This window comes from Rhipicephalus microplus, chromosome X (genome assembly GCF_043290135.1).
Source record: "Rhipicephalus microplus isolate Deutch F79 chromosome X, USDA_Rmic, whole genome shotgun sequence".
In the NCBI taxonomy this organism is placed as follows: domain Eukaryota; kingdom Metazoa; phylum Arthropoda; class Arachnida; order Ixodida; family Ixodidae; genus Rhipicephalus; species Rhipicephalus microplus.
The window spans coordinates 227,043,050-227,067,602 of NC_134710.1; the positions used below are offsets into that span (position 1 = coordinate 227,043,050).

Genomic DNA, 24,553 nt, shown 5'->3' on the forward strand with positions numbered 1-24,553 from the left:
TTGCCTAGTCTCTCCTGTTTTGTTGCAGCCTCAAAAAATATTAAGCCACAGAAGCTGTCACCATGGAAAGAAATGATTTGGGGATATTTCTGGATAGGCTTGAAAATTTTTTCATTATTGTACATTTAAAAATCACTTCAGTTGGAAGATTAGATTTTTCACCCCCATTTCAGGGATCCAAATTTTTTTTTTACTAAATGTGGTCACTAATGTTTTCTGTAAATGCTTAGCTTTTCACCTAATATATTTGTTCATATATATATGTTGGTGCATATTTTTCACACACCCTAGCAAGCGCTACGAAAGAACAGAGGGCAGGCTTCAGCAGTTCTTTTTGCTCCGAACTCATTTACAGCAACTGCAGCATTTTCTATCTGCATCATTTGTAAATATTTGTTCAATTTTTCCAGTAAAAATGGCTCATATTCACTATGCAGGATTGGCCACTTATAGATCAATATCCTCTACATATGCAGTGCAAACGTGGCATAGTATGGCTGCTTAGAATCGTGCGGCACTGTGTTTGCAAGTAAATTTGCCTTGTTATGCCTCTGGCAATTTTGGTAGAAGTGACATTATACATAGTTCAGACATTAATTTTCCTCAAACGTGTCCCCATTGTAATAATCGTAGAGGTTTTACGTCCCACAATCACAAAGGGATTATCGAAGACGCCGTAGTCGAGGCTCCAAAAATTTTGACCACCTGGGTTGCTTTGCACGTGGGTCATTCCACGCCAAACGTACCAGTCATTTTGGTGACCATCTCAGTTGTATCCGAAAGAAATCGTGCTGGCTTACTGCATTAGATGCAGTGAATTGCTAGAATATTTGAGAGAAAAAAAAGTTTTCCTCATGCGAATGCCTTTTCAACTTCTCAGAATGTTGTCTGGGTGGTGTGTGTGTAAATAAATTAATTTTAAAAATACCGCTATAAGTTTCTGTATCAAACTTGGTCTATATATTAAGTAAAGGCGCTTGTCTAAGGTGTTTGAAGTTAAGTAATATTAGCCCAATATTTCGGCCCCATACGCCTCCGAGAGTTTAGCCAAAATGCATTGGCATTTTTTTTTTGCAATACGGCACTTTGTATGAATATCTGAGCAATGAATACTTACTTCATAGAAGGTATATTTTGTGGAAAAAATATTTTTAGACCCCTCAAGGAGCTAAACTTTACTACAAAAAAAAAAATAAAGAAATTTCACAAGATCGTTTTTGTCCATATTGAGACTCGATTGGCACCATGTGGTGGTATGTCACGTGATGCATCACGCTTGAAGAATGAAGAACAATTTCCCATGAAATTCGTTAAGCCATGCAGCCCGGAATTCGGTGGGCTTCCTTGAACAGCTGTACAATTAAAAATCACCTTTATATCTAACTTGAAATGAAGTAACCAGTTTGTTTTACATGGCAAGTTTTATCATTACAATTCTGTTTTAAAAAAGAAAATAATTTTCGAAGTTTCCTATTGATAGCTATCTTTCCATTTGGTCATACGACAGCTTCCACCTTGAAGTTCCTTGTTGCCGTCAATGGGAAACTTGAAAAATTATTTTCTTTCTTAGAACAGAAATTGTAATGATAAAGCTTACCATATAAAAATAACTGTTTATTTGGTTTCGATTTCGGCATAAAGGTGATTTTCGATTGGACCACCGCATGAGGCCAATTGCATCTCAATATGATAAAAAATGATGATTTTGTGGAATTTGTTATTTTTTTAGTAAAGTTTAGCTGCTTGAAGCGAGTGTGCAAAGGCCAGTGTACAACATTGAAACAACATCCAGTAATGCATTCTTACGGTTCATATATTTAGCCAAGAGCAACATGATAAATTATGTAACCAAATGCAATCTTCATTATGATGACAAGATCAAAATCCATGCGATGCATATATTGTAGTGAACTTTACTTAAACCCTATAGTAATTTTAAAGTTACTACACTGGTAGCAGGACCAGCTAGGTGATTGAAAACAGTGGTGGGTGCTATTTACTGTGAGTGAAAGAAAATGTGCAATGCATGCACCTACTATGGGGGTACATACAGTATGCGCACACATGCATTTCAAAAATTGATAGCTACCGTGCTTACACGAGAATAGATCGGGCATGAATATAGGTCGACTACTACTTTTAGTGTTCTACGAGAGGAAAAAAAAAATATATATATACGAATAAGTCGATCAATATTTTTTTTTATAGTTTAGAAACAGACAAATAGAAACATAGCACACCTTTATTTACATAACTTAGCACCCTAATCGCTGCCGGGGCCGTCATCTATATCGTCATTGGGTTCTTCGATATCTTCATCGAATTCTTCGCAAGCATCCACCACTTCCCAAATGACGTCGTCTTTGCTGCCACCGCTGCTGATTGCTGGGCCGCGAAAGGCAAGACGCCGACATTTGCACACAAACAGACGGTCCCGCTGCTTTCGCCAACCCTTAATCAATGTCTCATTTACACAGAACTCGCGCTGCTCGGCACAATTGCTCGAGTCTTCAGTAATAAGTACCACGTGGCACTTGAAGTCACCTGTGTAGCTCTGCCGACGTGACATCGTCGCAGCCGCGCACAACCATATGGCGGTAGTAGTTAGAAGAAAAAAACTCCTCATTTGTGCAGCCCAGTAGGGAGCACGGCGCAGCGCCTAAAGTAAATGCAAACCGTCACCTCATCACGCCGATCGTACAATGAACAAAGCGCAAGGCAGCGAGCCCTCACAGTAGTGTCAGTGCGGCTGCGCGCCAAGAAGGCACCACCGGAAGCACGGCTAGTGGGCTTGTGTGTTTCATCGCAAACACGGCGGAGCGGCTGCATTTCGCGGGGGTGGTACGCGACTATTACAAGAATAACTTTTTCCTCCATTACTTGGGTAGTCAGAAAGGAGGAGGGGGGGTCTTTATTTTAGATTTTATGGTATATAACATGCGTATGCAGCAGGAACCGCATGAAGAATAACGGGCGCGGCAGTTGAACGCCATAACCTCGGCGCTTTCGGCTGGTTTGATTGTGCATATAGGTCGATAGCTGGTTATTAACAACATTTTCTGGAAAAAAAGATTGACTTATATTGAAATAAATATGGTATATAACAGTTATCAAGTTTAATCTTATGGGTGTTATCGAAGCGTTTTGAATTATCCAAGAATATTACATCCGGCAGAAAGTGATTAGCTGACACTCCCAAACAAGAAAATGTTCTTAACCATGATAATGAGACGTAACAGATGAAGATGCCAAGGAAGTATAGGGGATGTTATTAAAAGTAGTTGTAATGTAAATGTGAAGAAAGAAAAGTGGACAAAAATACAACTTACCCCAAGCGGGGACTTAACCTGCGACCTTCGGATAACTCGTCAACTGAACTATGGTCACAGCCATCCACTCATCCACTTCATAGAGTATTTAGCAATACCTCGTTAACTCGAAGTTGCCAAAACCAGGGAAAATTTTGACATCAGCAAATTTTCATGTTGAGCAAAGTTGTGCTAATTGTGGGGAAAAATGAGCACTTTTCAGAAAAATCACTGCTACTTAACGGCTCTTCAGTGGTAGTTTCTAATATTTCTTCTTGTGCAGGTTTAAGAGAAAAAAAAAATTACAAGAGACTTTGATCGGCTGGGTTTTGCCACACTGCAATTTTATGTAGCGCAGAAAAACAGCTTAATACTAGTCTTGCTTTGCGGTTGTACTAAGGCCTAGGAAGGCGTCCTCCAGCTGCTTGACGCATCGCATCAGTCCATTTTACGTGCCGCTGCACTCGACCCAATTTCGAAGCAAGTGCAGGAAATTTCTCACTTAGAAGATGTCGGCACCTGTCGAGGTCGTTCGTCATCGCTGTCGTCTCCGCTGTCCCCTACGTTAGTGGCTGTTTGAATGATTTCAGCGTCCGCCATTTTTGGTCACCGCCAAATCCTGCTCACACAGCGCGTACTCCAGAAAAGTCACGTCATTTTCGGTGGCACCGTTACCTGTAAGCTTGATGACCTCTTGACAGTTTCTCACAGTCTGTGAAGTCATCTGTCTCTGCCATCTCTGCTTCTGGCAAACTGGTGGCATGTGAAAACCGTTCCTGATAGTCGTCGTGCAAACTTGCTGCCAAGCACTGCCGAGAAGGTGTACTACTCCCGGCAGGTCAATTTCGTTGCCTTTGCCGTTTTCATAATACAACAAAATTCTGCGGAGAAGGCTCTTTCAGTAGATTTTTTGGGCCACTTCGATGACACCTTAGTTCATCGGCTGCAGCACAGATGTCATATTTGCTGGCAGAAATTCAACTGTCACTGCCTCCAAATTCTCTATTTTGCCATGGCCTGGGCAGTTGTCAGCAATGAACAGGACTTTTCTGTTATTCTTGGCCATCGTGTTATTTATAGTGCGATTGTACTCCTCGAAAAGAGTAGCAGTCATCCACGCTGCTCTATTCGCACAATAGATAATTCCATTCGGCAGTCGTGCATTTCTAAAGCATCTAGGCTTAAGAGCTTTGCTAATTATAAGTAACGGCAGCTCCTCTTCACCTGTGACTTTTGCTCCGGAAAGGACGGTCGCCCTGTCCTTCTGTAGTTTCTCTCCCGAGCATGTTTCGCCCTTTGGTGTGAAGGTGTGGCTTGGCAACATTTTATAAGAAAGCGCTGCCTCATCAAGGTTGAAAATGTCACTGTCGGCGTAACTTTCCTTGAACTCGGCGAGCTGGGTCCTACGCCAATGGTCTGCAGTGGCTGTCTCGGCAGTGCCGCTCTTGCTGTGCGCTGACTTAAACACCGCACTGTTCTTTTTTTTTTTTTTTTTTTTTTGAGTGGTCAAACCAGTCGCTGCTGCAACTGAAGTCCGTGTGCCCCATGTGCTAGGATAGAGCGTCTGCCTTTATCATTATTGCTGTGGTGACGGGAAGGTTGGCCGCTCTGGCATTTTGCAGCCATATCATCAACGCTGCTTCAACGTCTGCGAATTTTGACCCTCGAACCCGCTTCTACTGGCTGGAGAAGCTCTGCTGAAATCCATCCAGCACCTTCTGCTTGTTTTTCAGCACCATTGAAAGTATAGACAAAGAGATGCCAAATTCCTGTGCGAGGCTCAATTTCGTTTGGCCTGCTTTCTCAACTCTCTTAATTAGGGCAACCTTTTTTTCTAGCGTTGGCGACTTGCACTGCTTTGATGCCATGCTTGCCGCGCTCAGACTGTTGCCCCTTTTCACAGTCTGCAAAAAATCCGCACCGCTTGGTTTGAGCAGACGAATGGAAATCCCACCTCAAGGAAAATCTTGAGCACTGCACTCAGTTAGCACAAAATCCGTACCGCGTGGTGTGTGCAGATGAATGGAAATCGCACCTCAGGGAAAATCGTGTGCCCTGCACAAAGCGAACGTGACAAACTATGCCAAGTGTGAACAGAGGATTTCTCTGCTCAGTGGATGTGTCACGTGACATGCAAGGGTTGGCCAACAAAGTTGATGTGTCGCTGGGCTGAGACTTTTCACGCACTTTGCGATTGGGGAAAGCATCGACGTAGTGGCAGGCGCGGCTAAATAAGAAAAAAAAATCGAAGGTCTTCAGGCATGGCAGCATCGCGCGAATCTTGTGAAATGGTCTGGCCGAGGACTTTTCGTTCCACTCCCAGTCAAGATTTCAAGTTATCCGCAATCCGACTTAAAAATACTCCGAGATAAATGCAAAAATATACATGGGACGTATAGAAAAGTGTTCGTCGTGGCGGAAAATATTGACTTCGCCGATTTTTCGAGATATGCGAGTTCAAGTTAACAAGGTATCACTGTACTGAGATTTGGGTTCATGTAAAAAAAAAACACAGGTTGTCAGAACCAATATGGTATTGGCCACTGCAGTGGTTCTTTGTTCATGGGTATACGTAATAGGCCTGTTTCCATATTCAATTCTCAAATAAACATGGTTAGGTATTTATCATACCATATGCTGTATATTTGTAAGTCCAAACAAAAAGCAGATAGCAAGAAATATGTAGTATTTTTTAACATGCTTTATGCCTGATTTTAGGCATTTATACTGGACGATGTACTAGAGGTTCATACTAACCATGGTCTCTATGATGTCATTGTGTTGTCAGTGTATCGTAAATAAAGTGAATATTGGTTTTGGTATCCATCTCGTACCCCTTTCATTTCGTGTATACTAGTATAGAAAAACAGTGTTCTCTTCTGCCAGAAAATGTACTTCTTAGCTGTAACATCTCTCATTGGTCATGTTTATATTTGTAAAATTTGAGGTCAAAGAAAAAAAAATAAGCAATAAGCACTTAATCACCTTAACAGTTGCTATAAAAACTTGGGAAAGCCTTGACATGTAGTATTCTGTTAAGTGCTTGATTTTTTTGTCCTTGCTTTTCAGGATATAGGAAAATTCGATGGCATACAGAGGGTTATTTTTGGAAATGGCTTTGGCTTCTGGTTACACAAATTGCTATTCTTGGATTCAATTTCCTTCCTTTCTCATGGCAAGTTGAGTTTGCCTTTGCAACGCTATCTCCTCATAGACATTGATGACATCTTTGTGGCTGAGCGTGGCAGCCGCATGATGACTCACGATGTGCAGGTGAATTCTTACATCCTGTTTTTGGCATTTCCTACTGGCAAATAATTTAGCAAATTCAGAGTGCACTAGGTTGCCATTATTAGTTTATGATATGATGTGATGTTACAGTTGAGTCTTGGCAGTATTAGGATTTGCTCTCAGATATGCTGGTAGGTAAATCCCTGAGCTGCTGTCATACCAGGTCGTACATTGACACGATGCCATACTAGCTGGAGGAGGTGTGGATTGAGACCTTCTACTTCATTTTATGAACCTATTACCATTTGAACAGTTGATGTATGAGTTACCTCTTTTTTGAGGAACAAGGCTGGTACATTATTTACCTAAATGTGAAGAAATAAAGGCAGCCTCCTCATTGTATCAGTATTTCAATCTAATGGTTTATTACTTCATTCTTAGTATTTTTCCAAATTCAAGGTTGGGATCTCTAGGTAGTTAGGGTTCTTTGATAATGAAATTCATGCAACTTTCTTTCACCTGTACAGCTTTCTACATGTTTGAATTTTTTTCAGGCACTACTTGATGCACAGCTACAGTTCCGAAAACTGATTCATGGCTTCCGCTTCAATCTGGGCTTTTCTGGCAAATTTTACCATCGTGGTTCACACGAAGAAAATAAAGGAGATGACATGCTGCTCTGTAAGTTTCAAGATCAAAATGTTTACCCTGAGAGATGTGTTGGTTCACTATAAGCAAAACTTATTGATAATGTTGATTCTTTTGTTCTTACCCAGCTCATGCCCATGAATTTTGGTGGTTTTGTCACATGTGGAGCCATAGTCAGCCTCATCTTTATGATAATGTGACGCTACTGGAGACTGAAATGAGGCTAAATCGAGAATTCGCTAAGGTAAGATGCTTCTTCATTGCAAATTTTATATATAGAAAATGTGATTGCATGTGTATAGATTACAATTTTTGCAGGGAAGGGCACATTTTTAGGATGATAATTTATAACTGTGCTGTGGGCTGCAATATGAAGTAATGGCAAATAAACTGCAGCTCCCCTATGTTGTTGACAGAACCACCGTATCCAGACAGACTCTGGATATTCAGTTGCACCTCACCATTCTGGTGTGTATCCTGTTCATGAGCCCTTGTATGATGCCTGGAAAAAGGTTTGGAACATACGTGTAACCAGCACTGAAGAGTACCCACACCTTAGGCCAGCTAGGCTGCGTCGGGGATTCGTCCACCGTAATATAATGGTGAGTTGACCAGCACTGGCTTCTGTCTAGCTTACGCTTGGATACAACTTAAGAAGGCAGAAAATGCTCCATCAAGGTAACCGAAGCATCGCTGTCACTTTCCTTCATAAGTAAATAAATTGTGTCCGCGCATGTGCTGGACGGCATAGTCTCTGGGCATTCGGCTCTTGTCAATCTAGGGTGTGCACCCATTAAGGCGCTTGTGGGCATCAGCCTTTGAGGAGGAACTGCTGCTGCCTTTTAAAGTTGTAGCCGACTGTATTTATGAAGTACTAGCATGCTTCTAGTTCATAGCAGCTATGTGCCATATTGAAATGAGAACAGAGGCTGATTATGTGTCTTCTATTACTTTGCAATTTTCTTTGCTTACATTGAAGTTGGAATAGGACTGAACATAAACTTTTTGTATATTGATATATTTTGTTGTATACTTAACAATAAAAGTTTACAGGGCATGAGCTCACATCAGAATGTGGACTTGTGTTCTGTCAATACATAAGACCTGTTTGTACTTGTGTGGATTCAACAAACCATTGCAGACTAAAACTTATCAATTAGGGGCTGTGTTTCCAAGCTAAGTGATATTCATTTTCTTCACAAATGTCATGTTCTGTAAACTATGTTCTGTGAACCTCAATGCATGGTATACACTCTCATCACAATGAAATTCTTTTAAAGATAAAACATTTAATGGCTGGAATCTGTGATTGCATTTTGAACTAGATTATTCGAAGTGTCACAGTGCCAGGCTTGGCATAGTACAATGTGGGAAGTGGGAAATCTGCGTGATTGCATTTAGGACTAGATTATTCAAAATGTCACTGTGCGAGGCTTGGCATAGTACAATGTGTCAAGTGGGAAATCGGCATGGTACTTCTCAGCCCTCTTTGCTGCTATGAAGAAAAATGCTTTTTTTTTTCTGCAGTGGTACTTGCAGTGCACTTATAAGGGCCCTGAAACACTTTTTCAAGTAACCATGGAATGAACTCTCTGGAAGAGATTACTGCCTTAGGAATTAAACGGCGCAAAAATTTTTTAAATCCATCCAGTGCGAGTGGAGTTAGAAAGATTTGTCGCATGCTGCGATTGCATTCTCTCTTCTCTCGTCACGATGAAAGTGCTGGAAGCTAAGCAACGAGGGATGGCAGGCGCAAAGAAAAACGTCATGCATGCCTCATGACCTTGAGCACTTTTTTTCTTTTTTTTTTCTTCGGATGCACGGCTTTTTCAGTGTGATCGCGTGCGCACGAGTCGTGGCCTCTCACGGTGATATCTGTAATGACCGAGCCCGCCATGTTCAAATCAGCCAATGGCTGATAGATGGGCTTACTACGAGTGATTTTCGGGCTTATTCTGTGATTTGTCTAAAGAAAAGCAAGCAATTTTTAGCTGACGTTGATCATTTATTGTGAATTCCAGGCCGCGAGCTGCGCTACAATATTTGGCTCACGTGTTGTCGGGAGCCTCTATTACCGATCGGCAGCATTTTCTGACCATGCTCAAAATGTGTTGCAGGGCCCCTTGCTGAAGCTACACACCAAGGCATGCCATGCTGTGCCAAGAGTTTTATTTTAAATGTGAAGCATTTCTTAACGAACAAAAGGCACTCTCAGCATTTCTATTTGTCTGTCTGTCTAGTCTCGTCTTGTCTTGTGAGATTCCTGGACAAAAATAGGGATGGGAGGGTAAGTAGGTTTGATGAATGTGATAACACAAATAACGCCAAAATCTCTTCGCGTACGTCATCAAATGCCTTCCTCCAGACAAGTGTGGCACATACCCGTGTACTATGGGCCACGGTATGCGGGTACGTACCACAGGTGTTTGACAGTTTATATCTACCAAGGGACGGCAAGAACAGACATTGGTAATTCAATTGAGAGTGTTAAGCAAAACCAACATTGGCAGCGTTGACCGGATCAATGCAAAAAAATAAAAATTAAGATCCTAGCAGAAATCACTCAAGTATTCTGCGTGGCAGTCAGATACAGTCGAGCCCGCTTATAATGAACCTGAGCATGATGCCGCATCAATTCGCTGTATACCGAAGTTCGTAGTAAGTGAAATACAGCATTAAAGAAAAGTTCAGAGTGAAAACACAATATTTTTTTTTTTTTCAAAAGTCCGTGATGCACTTGTTTTGAAGAGTAGAAGCAATAAGGATGGCGTGATGCACTTGTTTTGAAGAGTAGAAGCAATAAGGATGGTCTCGAGCTTATTTGAAGAAGCAGCGTGCGCTTTGCGGAGGCTTGTGTCATATACAAGCGGCCTGAGTCTATTAATGTAGCCAATTCCTTACAAGCACGCTTGTGGGAACAGGTTCCAAAGTTTCGCCATCCTCACAATTCGATTCCTTCAATTCGCTCTTGCCGTGCCACAAAGCCATGCCATGTCTTGAAACTGCCTTGGACAAAGACCCTATGCAGACATAATGTTGGTACACATTCAGCTAGGGTTGTAGTGCTAGCTATCTAATTTTATAATGAAGCAGTAAGCATTACATGCAGGCATCCGCCGCGGTGGTCTTTGTTGCTGACCCGATGTCGCAGCATTGCATGGAGGGGTAAAATGCTTTAGGCTTGTGTAGTTAGATTTAGGTGCAAGTTAGAGAATCCCTGGTGGTCGAAATTTCCGGAGTCCTTCACTAAGCATCTTTCACAATGATATCGTAATTTCGGGATGGTAAACCCCAAGAATCATTATTAATCCTGTGATGGAGGCGTGATGCTGTGTTAATGTCGATAGTGGATTTAGTGTTGGCTCCGCTTTTGCGGCCCTCTAATAAACATGTTTGTTTTCTTGGGATTCAGCAAGCCATATTCAAGCATTGCTTGACCCCAAAGAAATACACTATCGAATGTCATGTATGATAATCACATCGTTGCACGATGAAGCGGACTTCATTTAGATAACACTGTCATCTGTGCTCTTATGTGAATGGCTGCATTATGTCAAACCATAGGTTGCCCTCTAAATGCCAGCATAGTCAACGTTTTTGGTTAGCTCATGAGGTGCACACAACTACTGCAGTTACAAAGAACATGTCAATCCAAGCCATGAAATGCAGCATTGACAATTACTTGCCTGCTTGGCATAGTACAATTGACTGCTTCTCATGCAGCAGATTCCCATAAGGAATCTGCTGAATCTTTAGAAATAACATGCATATGCTGGGTTAATATTTGTAGGACTGTGTACCTGCTAATAACCATTCAATTTTACAACGCCAGAATGGTCACCTAACTACTAATCAGTATTTTTTTTCTGGTGAAGCAATATCCTATTTGTCAAGAGAGACATTACACATTATCAGTTGTCAGATTCCACAATACTGACATGCCAGATGAGTACTGACAGGCTCACATATCACTCATATTGAACTTGCATTCTCTTTTATTAAATTAGTAGGAAGGGATTTGTTTGCACGTTCATTGTCCAATTAACTACATGGCAAATTACTAAGTGAACACAGTGAAACTTCATCATAATGAAGTTACATGTACATAGTAATCAGTGAAAAAAGAAAAGTGTTGATATCTATCTAAAATACAGCTGAGTGCCAAAAAGTTCAGGGTGTTTGAAAAATAAGCTGGGTGCCTGAATATATTGCAGATTTTGATGACATGTCAGCACATTGGTTTTTCTATTTTCCAAAATGGTGATTGTTTCACACGATAGCAAGTGAGGTGTTGGGCTAGTTGGTTTTTTTTTTTCATGACTGAGGAAAATTGTGCTACAATGGCTGTGGAAAATCAAGTTAGGGAGGAGACAAAAAGAAGTGGACAGTACAAGCGCAAACTATCAACTGAAGTTTATTGAAAGAACTTGGGAGAATGAAGGCTTCCCGAAAAAGAATAGTCGATTTACGAAAAGGGTAGGGCTCGGTAATCATAAGACTGTGGAGCAAGATTACCGAGCCCCACCCTTTTCTATTCTGTCTTCTCCTTGGTTTCCCTTGTTATTTCACTTTGCACCACAAACCTTTTGTTATGCAATGCAGAAAAATTAAATGTACTCAAACCTCTCTTCAACGAAGTTGCATCTTACATGAAAATAAGTTTGATATGTCTGGAAATTCGTTATCAAGGTATATTCTTAACGCTATATTTATTGCAATAGTAATTTTCATTTACTTCATTTATCTGGGTTCATTGTATCAAGACTTAAGTGTATCTGGAATATTCAGCACTTGCACCAATGAATATCATACATCATAATCATGGAATATGCAGCAGGTATTGGTGCCACTTCAGGTATGGCTTTGTAGCTACACATCTAGGTTGTACTACCTGCTGTGGCAGCATAATAGCAAAGGTGTCACTGATAAGCTTGCGAATGCTGGTTAATAAGTTCAAGACCATTGTGGTTACATTTCAATGGGGGTGAAAAGCAAACAACCCTCTGCACTTAGGTTTAGGGGCTTGGTAAACAATCCCATGTCATCGCAATTATTGTGAAGGGTCACACTACAGTGTGCCTCGTAGGCGTGTCATAGTTGTGGTTCATAAGGCCCAGAAATAAATTTATTTGTTTTATTCATCCTATGTACTGATGTGCTGTGGAGAGTGCTCTTCTGGTTCTTACTAGTAAAGCTTGCGCAAACATTGTCTCCTTCTGATAAATGCAGTATAGTAGATCTATGTCCGCATCTAACTAGTAGGATAATTCTTCACATAAAGTGTTGCTTTTTTGTTAGAGTTTTTAAAAATTTCACATAGTGGCACTGGAGTGCCCTGAAACTAATGCAGAGACACGAGTCAATGATAGTGGGTGTAGTAAAGCATATTGAGGAGTTGGGAGCTCATAAGTGCTGATTTTAGTAATTTATTTTAAGAGAATCACTCACTGGAACTTAGCTTTTTTTTTTTTTTTTTGACGCTTGTCTGTCACATTTCAAACTAGAATTAGTGAAGTGATGACTAGAGACCGGATTTTAGACAAATGCCTATTTTGTTCTTTGCGTTCCTATCATGCCACTTTAAGATATGAGCATGAATTATAGATTAAAGAGGGCTTTTATAGAGAACAGAAAGTGCCTTTGTACAGCTGCAGGAAGATGGACAACGAATGGGAAACCGTAGAGGGACGTCGGGAGAAAGTAGTAACATGTAGGCAAAAAAAATCATGTGCACGTGGCTTTTGTTTTGTTTGTAATTTACTTCTTAAAAGGCACCTCACCAGCCACTATGAAGTTTGTTTCACACTAGAAGTAGTTGTGTTCCCAATAAAGAGATTTCTACCCCAAGAAGTTATTAATCGGTTCATTATGAGCCGCGAGACCATGATGCAAGGAGGTGTGCTTGAAACCTTTGCCGCTCCTGCCAGGTAGATTTCGAAACCCATATTTCTTCCCTGCCCTCTTTGGTATCAGAGGAACTCCGAGCCAGAAGACCACACGGTGCAGAAGCATCGACACGTCATGCGCACTCAAGGTTACATACACATGGCATGCCCAAGCCAGGTCGTGCACACAAGCGGTATTGCATTGTTTCGGCGTCCTCTGTAGTGTGCTGCCCATTTCCGTGGAATGGAACCCTCTATGTGTGCACGATTAAAGAGGCTGGCATGGATCATGTATCTTATCACAACAGTGTATCACTGCTGGGACTGCTGTGAAAAACGGTCGACCAAGGACACTCCAAGCATTGTCAAGGATGGTGCCGACACGACACGGGAACAGCAAGAACATGAATGCAAATGAAATGGAGGCTGCTTAGTCTCACATCTCACTCGATTCGAAGTAAAAATAAAAAAGAAAAATGCACACAGATTCTGTTTCAATGTTTTTAATTCTTTATCTGCTTTCGTTCTTTTATTCAAGCAACATATTGCGCAAATTACACATGTCGCGTCAAATAATTCTCGCAGTGCAGTGTACTAGTGCACTCCTTGCAGTATGTGACTTCCTCCATGTTGGGGTGCATGGCTGAAACACCATTCAATATGAAGCTGAAACACCATTCTGGCCTTTTAGTAGTCTGGCTATTTGCTTCTGTGCTGCCCTTCTCAGCCATGCCGAAAAGAATAAGATGCAGTAGCGTGTTTGTGGGATGGTGGACACTGAACTCACCATGCTGAACAACAAAAGGGGAAACTGTTTTGCAAGGCGTGGGAAAAAAAGGACTACTGCATGGCTCTGTTACACCATTCATGCCTTTGTGCCATTATTATATAGGTATACATTTTTATTGCTTTCTTGTTGTATGCACAGGTCGTTGGTGTCTTCCAATTTGAAAATATGGATTTTCGTAGAGCTACTGTGCCTTTATTTACGATTTTGGTGGCCTAAAACTGTGTTTCGCCTGCCTATTTTTGGTGCCTAAATATCAGACCGTTAGTGAAGACTATGCTCGAATTACACTAAAACCTCGATATAAAGAACCCGGATATAACAAAATGCCGGTTATAATGAAGTAAAGGAAAAATAGGCTTGCAATATAGTGTGAGGAATACACCATTTAATAAATTTTTCGATATAAGGAACTTATTTTTGTGTAAGATGCAACTTTGTTTTAATGAAGTTTGAGTGTATTTCGTTAGATCAGGAAGTTCAACTTGATAAAAAGATATCGCAGTTTTTCAAAATTTTAAATTGTTACGGAGTGTCACACGAAAGCTACTATGGCATTGTTTTTGCCCTCGTCCTATGGCTTGCATGTGGGAAAAAAACCATGAGGCTGGCTCAAGGCTGGCCCAGACATGGAGCCTCCCACACCATTCTGAGATGGGAGAGCTTATTTCCAGGTAATACAGGCCAGGTCACGTGAAGCTATAACAGGCCACTGATATGCAAAGAAGCGGAGAACGAATGCAGTACTTGTGCAAGCAGTCGGAACTAGGAAATAGTGAAGGGACGATCAGTGCGGTTTGTCATCTAAACCATGGAGTAACGAAAGTAACCACTGCCGTCGCCAGAATCAGCGAGTACATTGGAGCGACACCTGCTGTAGAGTTCATTGTTCCTTCAAGCATGTGTGTGGTGTTTAGGCTTGTCAAAACAAACTGGGCCATGACTAGACTCCTAGATGTTTTGTTGGGGTAGTGCTAGAGCACACCCTCAAAGGAAAATCAGTCTGTCAAAATTGATAGGAAATGGCCACCTTTTTAATCAGTTACTTCAGAAAAAAGATTGTTAAGTCAAGTTTTATAGCCAAGTTTACTTGTTATTTCGGGGTGAGCACAACAATTAGTGCTATAAATTAGGCAGTATATTGAAGTTTTTTCTTTTTATCACGAACTTTGAAAAATTGGGTTTCGTTAGAGTTTATCTGTAGTGCTAAATGCTTTGAAACACTAGTCTACTGCTTCAAACAGCAGGATTTTGATCAAGCTACTCAACAATCGACCACATTCATACTATCAATCAGGGGATAGAGAAATGCTCAGAATAAACCCAACCACTATACGTAGCCTTCATAGATTACGAGAAGGCATTTGATTCAGTAGAGATATCGGCAGTCGTGCAGACATTGCGGAAACAGGACATCGATGAAACATATATAGACATCTTAAAAGAAATGTACAGAGATTTCACTGCCACTATAGTGCTCCATAAGGAAAGCAACAGAATACCAATAAAATAAGTATAAAACAAGGAGATACGATCTCCCCAATGCTATTTACCGCCTGCTCACATGAGGTTTTAAGAAGCCTGAATAGGAAGAGTTGGGGAATAGTAACCTTTGCTTCGCCGATGGCATTGTATCGCGGAGTAACTCAGGGGATGAATTGCAATTCATGATTACTGAATCAGACAAGGAGAGTAGAAAAGTAGGATAAGTAAAATTAATCTGCAGAGAACGAAAGTAATGTACAACCTCTCAAGAGAATAGCGCGAATAGCAGTGTACTTGAAGCTGTAATAGGGAACCTCTACTTAAGATAGGTAGTAACCGTGGAACCAAACCACGAGATTTAAGTAACTAGAAGAATAAGAAGGGGTTGGAGAACATTCGGTAAGCATTCTTAAATCATGACTGGTAGATTGCCGCTATCCCTCAAGAGAAAGGTATATAACAGCTGCATCTTGCCGGTACTTGCCTACGGAGCAGAAACCTGGTGGCTTACAGAAAATTCAGATTAAATTGAGGACGTTGCAGCGAGCGATGGAAAGGAAATTGATAAGTGTAACCTTTACTCTTTTGTTACGGCGCCTATTCAAATCTATCACCGGTGATCAACGCTTTGGATCGTCGATCTCGGCATGTTGAATTCGTTTCTCGTGCACCCAGCACTTTCTAGTAGTTAGTCCTGCCCCTCAACTTTCAGAATCATTTTGAATTTGCTCCTTTCAGCAACATGGTGATTTTCGACAGACCTTTGCACGAACCTATGTGCATGCGTGTGTTAAGAAACTGCACTTGGCTGGCGAACTTCACGAAAGTGTGTGCCCCCCTTGGTTTGCCACAGTAACATCAGATTTCTGTAATCGAAAAAACCTTTGCAAGTCAAATATTGAATTAAGGTGTCAGCTTCGCACATCTGACTGTGTTTAGCAGTAATCATTGCCAGAAATTCGTCAGCTATTCAATAGAGAGCTGTTGCGAAAAGTGAGAGAAATTTTATTCTACAAAAAGTTTTTCCAAGGTCTGCCGAATGTATTAATTGTGGAGGTGGCCTTCTTAGTCAGTTTCCAGCAGCTTTGGTTTCGCTTGTATCGTTACATTAAACACACGAAGCATCTAGTGTCACTAGTTGCTTCTATGGCATCATCACGTGTGTGTGGGTGTGCAACTGCTCTGCAAAAAACCACGCACTGCTCGAAACTGTCTTGGAATCGCAGCTGAAGAGAATGAGGACGAGCTTAGAGTCCAAAGATGACAGCACCTCACCTTCAAGGTGTATGGTGACAATGTTTTGCGTCAGCCTGAGACTTATTCAGCCGTTCATGGGTTTGTTTTCTTTATGGCCTCAAGTTCTCTCCTCCAAGTGCGTAGCTGCTGACCTTTATGCATAATCTTATCGCTACTCTAGTTATATGTGATGTCTTTATGTCTCTGGGGCGCGGTGTGCTGGCGCCAGCTACAGAGTTTCTCCTCACTACAAGAAGGCCACCGGAGCACATCTTCGCCCTGTCAACAAAGCAGCGTGAAACGGTTTAGAACTGCATGCGACACTGTTGTTGTTTTGTTCTTAAATACGATGCTCGTAATGCAAAGAAATACGCTTGGATGCAGATATTGGAACGCCAGCTTATCTGAAGTAAGAGGGCTGATGGAAAGAAGTGATGCTAGACGAAGTAGCAAAATTCATTGGACATTTAATTGATAGAGCGATTATTCACGTCACGGGCATCCATCTATAGCGGAACACCTGCAGGCTCTTATTACAACAACAAAAAAAAATTCCAAGAAAAGTGCAAGTTCATTTGGCTCTCGTAAAAAATAATGTTTCACCGCTTGGCAAAAAAGCAACGAAGCAGCATCTCGGGTTCAGATTTTTTTGTCCATTTGTATAGAGACATTCTGTACCAAATTTATTTTTCATACTGTTCCTGGGTCATTTATCTTCAATATGTATATTCTGAATTTTCTCTATTCTGGATATTTATGCATATAACATGCTTTTTATTGCACTGTGTACCAGCTGGCAACCTAGAATTTCACTTTTTGCACTTTTATTCATTCGGAAATATTTTTGTTGCTCGACAACATATATTTTCTAGGTAGAGCATTTCATTGAGGAAAATTTGGTATGCTGCAAAGCGTGCTGGAGTACTTTTCAGACTGGCAAAAAATATTTTCTCAAGACATATGAAAAATAACCAGTTTAGCACGGTAACGAAAGAGTCAAGAAACAAGAGAGCAGAGTGGGTCAGGGAACAAACTGGAGTTAAGGATATCATAGAAATCAAGAAGAAATGGACATCGGCCGGGCACGTAGAGCATAGTCAGGATAACTGCTGGTCATTAAGGGTAACTGACTGGATTCCCAGAGAAGGAAAGTGCGTGAGGAAGGGACAAAGTTAGGGGACAGATGAGATTAGGAAGTTTACAGGCATAAGGTGGCAGCAGCAACTACAGAACCGAGTCGACTGGCAGAACATGGAAGAGGCTTCAGTCTTGCAGTGGGCGTAGTCATGCTGATGAGGATGATGACATTTGTGGCACCCTAAAAAAAAAAAACTGTATACCAGGAAATTGCATACGAGAAAACGGAACAGGTAGACAAGGTAGCAGCAATGGCAGGCAGCCATGGCTTGGCAGAACTAAAGATACCATTCAGAGATCGTTTTAACAGATGTCGGACAGCTTTTAGGGCAGATTGGCAGGAAGAATGGCGTGCTAAAGTACGTAACAAACTTAAAACTGTCAAGCCAATTTTACAAGAATGGAAATCATGAAAGTCGTACTACGTTGTTTGCGAATAGGTCACACCCACCGAACTCGCAACTTTTTATTGCGAGGAGATCCTAAGCCCGAATGCGAGCATTGCAACGAACCTTTGACTATTAATCATGTTTAATTAACATGTCCAGTTTTCGAAAACAGAAGACTGGAATATTTTCAAGAATTCTAAAGAACGCAAACACCTTTGCACCCAATGTTAATGCTATCAGAAAATGCAATAATCTGCATTGAAGAGGTTTTCCAGTTTTTAGAAGCCACATGTATATTAAGCAAATTATAAACAAAATTTTCTTTTTCACACTCCTCATCTCCCCATCTCACAAAAATCACCCAGTGTCTGGCCCATCGTAGCCATTGCTGTTTTTGTGCCAAAAAACCTAACATAACTAGTTTTATTGAAATAGCAGTGCTCTTATATTGTTGAATGGTCACATGTTGAATCATTGGTACATATTTTTTTAAATGTAAGACTTCTTTTTCATACTGCTCCAAATTTGGTCTTTTGTGATAAAAAACGTTTTGTTCCCCATAACCTGCTCCAAATTTGAGTTTTGTGCTCCAAAAGTAACATTTTACTGCTCCAAAAACTGCTCCAAATTCTATTTTGGCTGTTCTACCCATGGTGTTAAGTCCTAAAACTGATACATGATTATGAGATATGCTGTAGTGGGAAATTCTGGATTACTTTGATTGCTGGACTTTTCTAAACTTTGACAACTGGGATTTCTTTAACCCATTAGGAACCAGTGTACTTTGCAAAGTACACTTCGTAGTTTCGAAATAACAAATACATAACCCAATATTCTGATTTCGCTCATTGGAATGTTGGATGCTAAGAGTTACAGCAAGATAATGCTAACTTAGTATATTGACTCTGTCCTTTTTTTTCTGTTCTACGAGTCGTGAAAGTTTACGAATATGAGAGCCCGTCAGATACACGTGGTCAGTACTCTTTTTCTTAAACTTGTTTCAGGTTTCTCAATTTATACGTTGAAAAAAAAAAAACGGATTGTTTCTGCTTCAGCAAGAACAAAGTAAGCCCTGCATAGCGTGAGAAGTGTATGGTGGGCATTGTTTTTTTCGGAGGTGCAATAAAATTTGGGTGTACTTTTTATGGTACTATGGAACTTTGTGGGAGCACACACGCACCTAATCTAATGTGGTGCCTGAGAGATAGAACCAGCTATTTTTTTTAATGCCATTTGTTTTTGGTTATCTGAGACCCACGAAGCTGCGACAGATGCAGCTGTGGATATGTGAGAGCCCGTTAAGGATTTTATTGTCGCTTCTGATTCTAACAAACACGTCTGGTGAAGGGGAATGACAACGGTATGAAGGGTGCTTTCTACGAACAACAAAGCATATGAAACAAAAGGAACGTGGGGAGTATAGTTTCTGTTTTGATGCAACAGGAAAAAAATTTTTTTCGTAAAGACCAAAGAGAAAAGCATATTCGCTATGCTGCTGAATGACAATACAGTAGTTTCTATGTTCCGCAACGAGGTGGTCATTTACAGAAAATAAAAAATAAATAAAAATATAGTGCCATTGCCAACTTTCTTCAGCAGCTGTAACAATGGCATGGAAGGGGCTAGGTTCTACGACCATGCTGTGAATAACTACAGATATTTCATCACAGGGACAATGCTACAGGCCCAGATTTACACAGATGATAGAAATTGCCGCAGACAACGCATACGGGGTCTGAAACTGCACTGAATTTTTCAAGAAATTCTCTACGTGTTGACTATAATCCTTCAGTCGCATAATGTCAAGACACTTACTCGGCGTTTTTGTACACAACATAAGTGTCAAAATATATATAGCGTCTGCTTAGCTTGCTATTATTCTATCCATACCGACATTTTTACAAAGTTTGGAAAACAATGCAGCTATGTCACAATGCATGTAAATAGTGTAGCAAGAAGAGTGACATTAAGCTATTAATAAAGCGCTAGTGTTGCAGTAAGCTGTACGGGCCAAGATGACTTTATTCATTTGGCAAGAGCCTATTGTACTCCCCATTCTTGCGTCTCACCAGCTGTCCTGTTGCTATCTCGAGGGCCCAGTGTACTTTATAAATTGATGTAATAACTTCTGCAAAAACTAATAAAACTCCATAATAATTTGCATGTGTTATTGTCTATTGCATTTAATTGTACAAAATCTCAATAATATACATACAACCAGTACTTATTTTCTGCTGCTTAATGGCTTAACATGACACCAAGTTTAAGTACACAAATGTTTTTGCGTACCACCTGCGGTTGCAACACTGATTGTGTTGCTTGGCTGCTCACCCGAAAGATGTAGGTTCAATCCCGGCTGTGGCAGTCGCACTTTGGTGGAGGCGAAATGCTAGAGGCCTGTGTACTTATTTGGGCCCAAAACCTTACGTGGTCAAATTTCTGGAGCCGCCCACTGCAGCATGCCTCATAATCATGTCATTTGTCTGGCATTTAAAACTGCAGAAACAATTAATATTAAATATACTTTTATTCCGTCTCTACCAAATAGCTCTTTGTCATGCATCTTAATGCTTAGCAGTGTAATGCAGTAGCTGCTAAGCCATTGTGGGAGGTGACCTGTGCTCTGCAAAGACAGTGCGATTTAAATAAGATTTACCACGAGACTACTGTGTAATGCAGTGAACACAAGGTAGTAGATAAAATTGTCGTGCAATGAAGCATACTGGCTGTGTCTGTTTGCTGTCCAAAAGCGAGCTTTCATGATTCTTCAAGGAGGCATGGATTAAAAATAAGCAAAATATTGCACATTTGCCTAGCTTTAAGCAGACCAGTTGATAAACTCCTGCTTTTCTCAAATTAAAATACTGTTTAAGATGTATGGAGTTTTCAAGTGAGCTCAGACATATGTTGGGTACTCGTTTCCTCATTTTATTTTGTTGGGGTTCTTGCTTCACTTCCTTTCTTTTCTTTCTTTATGCCATGTTAAATTTGTTGGTGTGTTTGCACTTACAGGTACTGCCAAGACAGACATGTGGCCTTTATACTCATACCATCTTTCTTGAGCGATATCCAGGTGGTAGAGAAAAATTGGACAGAAGCATTCATGGTGGTGACCTTTTCTACTTGTTTGTTTACAATCCGGTAAGAAGCAAGACTGTGTAATATATATGCCGTAAACTCCTGTTAAGACGAACTCTGTTAAGATGAATTATTGCTTAACAGGAACATCACGGGAGTGTTAGTTTGGTTTCCCATAGACTCAATGTAATGTAAACAAAACCTGCTTAAGACGAACCACATTACAGGCCTCTTCTGTGAAGGTGAACTATCACAGCGACCAACATTGACCAGAATTCGGTGCAACGAACATTAAGGTTCTTGATGGGGGGCATTCAGGCGAACAAGAGAGCAGCAAAAAATTTTAAAAAAGACTTCCTGGCACCAAGACAAAGCAAATCGAAAGCGAATTTCGAACTGGAGGGAGAAAGCAAGTTGAGTGGACAAGAAAGGACAGTGCCTAAAGCTCGTATCTCTCTCATCCCTAGCTTGCAGGTGGAGAAAGGGCCGGCTTTATCAGCAAAAAAAGAAACAAAAGGCATCTGTCCCTTTGTATCCTCTTCGCGTTCGTCAGTTCCCCAACTGGAGTGCAGAGGAGAACAGAAGAACACAAAAGCTAAGCTAGAGGGGAAAATGCAAGTGAAGGGTGGGCGAGAAAAAGCCAAATGAAAGTGAAAACGGGAACATAGATCATCTGTGCATTGCAATCACATGAAACCAAAACCACTAAGCACCAGTGCTCCCATCAGAAGAGTTGGATGCATTGTCAGCGCCTGAGCACATGTTAATGTCAGTTTGCGTTGTTTTGCATACAGCCTGTGCACGTCATATCTGTTCCTAGTGAAATGCAGCAAATTGTGATGCACTATTTTCATTATGAAAGTGCACGGCAAAGGAAGGTCAGTTTGTACACTAAATATAGCTGCGTCGTGTCTTTTTTTGTGTCCCAAAGGCTTGCAATCGTGAGTAGCATAAATGGAAATCTTCAGCTGCATGTCGTTCAGGAAAAGTTACTGCGGGCTGAAAATAAGAAAATATCCGAACCTTAATGATAAGCTTGCAGACTTTCATAAGAAACTCGGCATATATCGGCTTTGTCAAGGTAGTGGTATGCAATGAAGGCGTATCCAAAAGTGATAGCCAAGCTGGTAAGACAACCTCCGATAAAGTTTACAGTCAGAAGAATACATTTTCTATTCTTTGAAGGAAAATTGTGCTTGCCGCTTCTTTTTTATCTTTTTCTAATCATCAAAATAGGGTTGTGGTACACTTTTATTGTTAAAATGCGGTAGCAATATATTCACGAGCATATTTACTATAAACTTGCAATGTCGAGTACTCTTTCGATTAGTCTAAATACTCTACTTGAAAGCATAGTTTTTATCAAGCTGAGCCAAACAAATGCTTTTTATTGTTCCTTTCATCTTTATAATAAATATACTCCGTCCAGTGTTTTCAAGCTACACATTTAGGCATACCCGGCATGTTAGCATTTGGTTTTCAGGGGCACTTCTGATAAGACAAACAAATGATCGTGGTCCCTTGGAGTTCGCCTCAAAGGGAGTCTGCATATATATATATATATATATATATATATATATATATATACATATATAATGCTTTTTGTGAAATATAATGGTGCACATTGCTAAAGAGATACTTTCTAAAGATGCACGTGCCATCAGAAATAGCTTGTGCAGTTGTGATATCAATTATGGCAGTCATAATCAGACACCTCAACACATATCTGGTTGGCCTGCTGGGAGTGAAACTGAATGGTTAACAGGCATATTGTAGCTTCTGTTTTTTTGTTCAGAGCATGCTTGTGTTAACTATATTAGTAGGTAATTATGTTAGTTATGGGCAGGTTGAAGTATTGAGCGATGTTAGGCACTTGGGGCCAAGTGACACGGTGTGACACAGTGTGACACATATAAAGTAGAGGTCAAAATATCCCTATTGGGCATACATCCTGAGAGTGATATAGAGAGACAACATGAGTATGCTTGCTTTTGGCAATGCTTGTGCGTGTGTGGTCACCTTATTTTTCTCGGGTTTGATTGTGAAAGGGTTAAAGAGTTGAAATTTTTAATTTAGGTTCAGCTTTGCTGTAGAATTCATTACTGAGCACGATTATCAATTCGAGTAGGCACACGGGATTTATTTCTTGTCTAACTAGTGTCACTTGTTACTCTGCTTAAATCTTCGTTGCTCATTTGCCTTTTCATTGATGACTTGCACCTATATTTTCTGGGAACACGGACAAATTTGTTGGCATATAACTTGAGGCATTACAGTAGTGTAGCCCATGCAAGGGTAACTTGAGTGTGTTTCTTGGCTCAAATCTCATCGTGCTGTCCTTGTGCAAGAATATAGTGCAATAAAGTTCGGATTGCTGACTCTGTGCAAGAATGTAGGGTGATAACTTAGCACTGTGTAATTAGTTAGCTGGGCTGCTGAAGTCTCCTAGTATGTTAATAACATAACTTCTCTTTTCTTTATTTCTAGATTAACATCTTTATGACCCACCTGTCCAACTATGGAAATGACCGTCTCTCTTTGTACACCTTTGAGTCTGTCTTGAAGTTCATTAAATGTTGGACTAACTTGAAGTTGAGCACTATTCCACCTCTTCAGCTGGCAGAGAAGTATTTCCAGATGTACCCCGATGAAGCTGACCCTATCTGGATGGTGAGTCAGTGGAGTAATGTATGCACTGTATTTAACTAACGACAGGATGCGTACAGGTCCTTGAAATCCTTGAAAGTCCTCGTATTAAAAAAATGCGTTTTCAAGGCCCTTGAAATTCCTGGAACTTTTTCTCCTCTTTGAAAATTCTTGATTTTCTTGAGCAGTGCACTTTTATATCGACATTGTGGCCTCCTAAACATGGTGGATCAATGTGTTGAACTCCTCATTTGAAGAGCAGTAATGCGGTGTGGGCGCATGTGGTTCCATTTTGCAGAAATGCCATGAAAAAAAAAAAGTCAGTTTTGTGGCAAGGGCAAAGCAGTGAAAGTGATAGCAACAATGTTACGCAAACAGCAAGCAACTTGGTACATGCAATGCTCCACTTAAGCACAATTAAAGGACGCACGATAATGACACGCATGTTATGTACGCAACGAACAACTGTCACTGCTTGACATTTGCAGCATGCGGCTTAAACACAAAGAAGGATGCTTAAAAAGAATGCACAGGTATGCACAAGAGGAGTACTGTGAAGTAATAACTGTCACAGTTGTTACTTGTGCACAACCCAACACTCTTAAAATTTTTGTTCTTGAAAACTGCTGCGCATAAAGCATGGCCTCTGAGATGTTGGGCCAACAGGTTTCTCTCCGCCATCTCAATCGCACGGAGACGGCATAATTTCACAGGTGGACATGA

The 24,553-nt window shown here is 40.7% G+C and overlaps 1 protein-coding gene across 2 annotated transcripts in view; it reads left to right on the top strand.

Annotated features, from left to right (window-relative positions):
* Positions 1-24,553, top strand: part of sfl (N-deacetylase and N-sulfotransferase sfl) — a 74,013-nt gene that overhangs the window by 23,514 nt on the left and 25,946 nt on the right. For both annotated transcript variants that reach the window (XM_037435560.2, XM_037435561.2), the window contains exons 5-10: positions 6,378-6,581; positions 7,094-7,220; positions 7,316-7,431; positions 7,604-7,789; positions 21,119-21,247; positions 23,672-23,854. In XM_037435560.2, the coding sequence (XP_037291457.1) occupies positions 6,378-6,581; positions 7,094-7,220; positions 7,316-7,431; positions 7,604-7,789; positions 21,119-21,247; positions 23,672-23,854 (945 nt within the window). The remainder of the gene's footprint in view (positions 1-6,377; positions 6,582-7,093; positions 7,221-7,315; positions 7,432-7,603; positions 7,790-21,118; positions 21,248-23,671; positions 23,855-24,553) is intronic.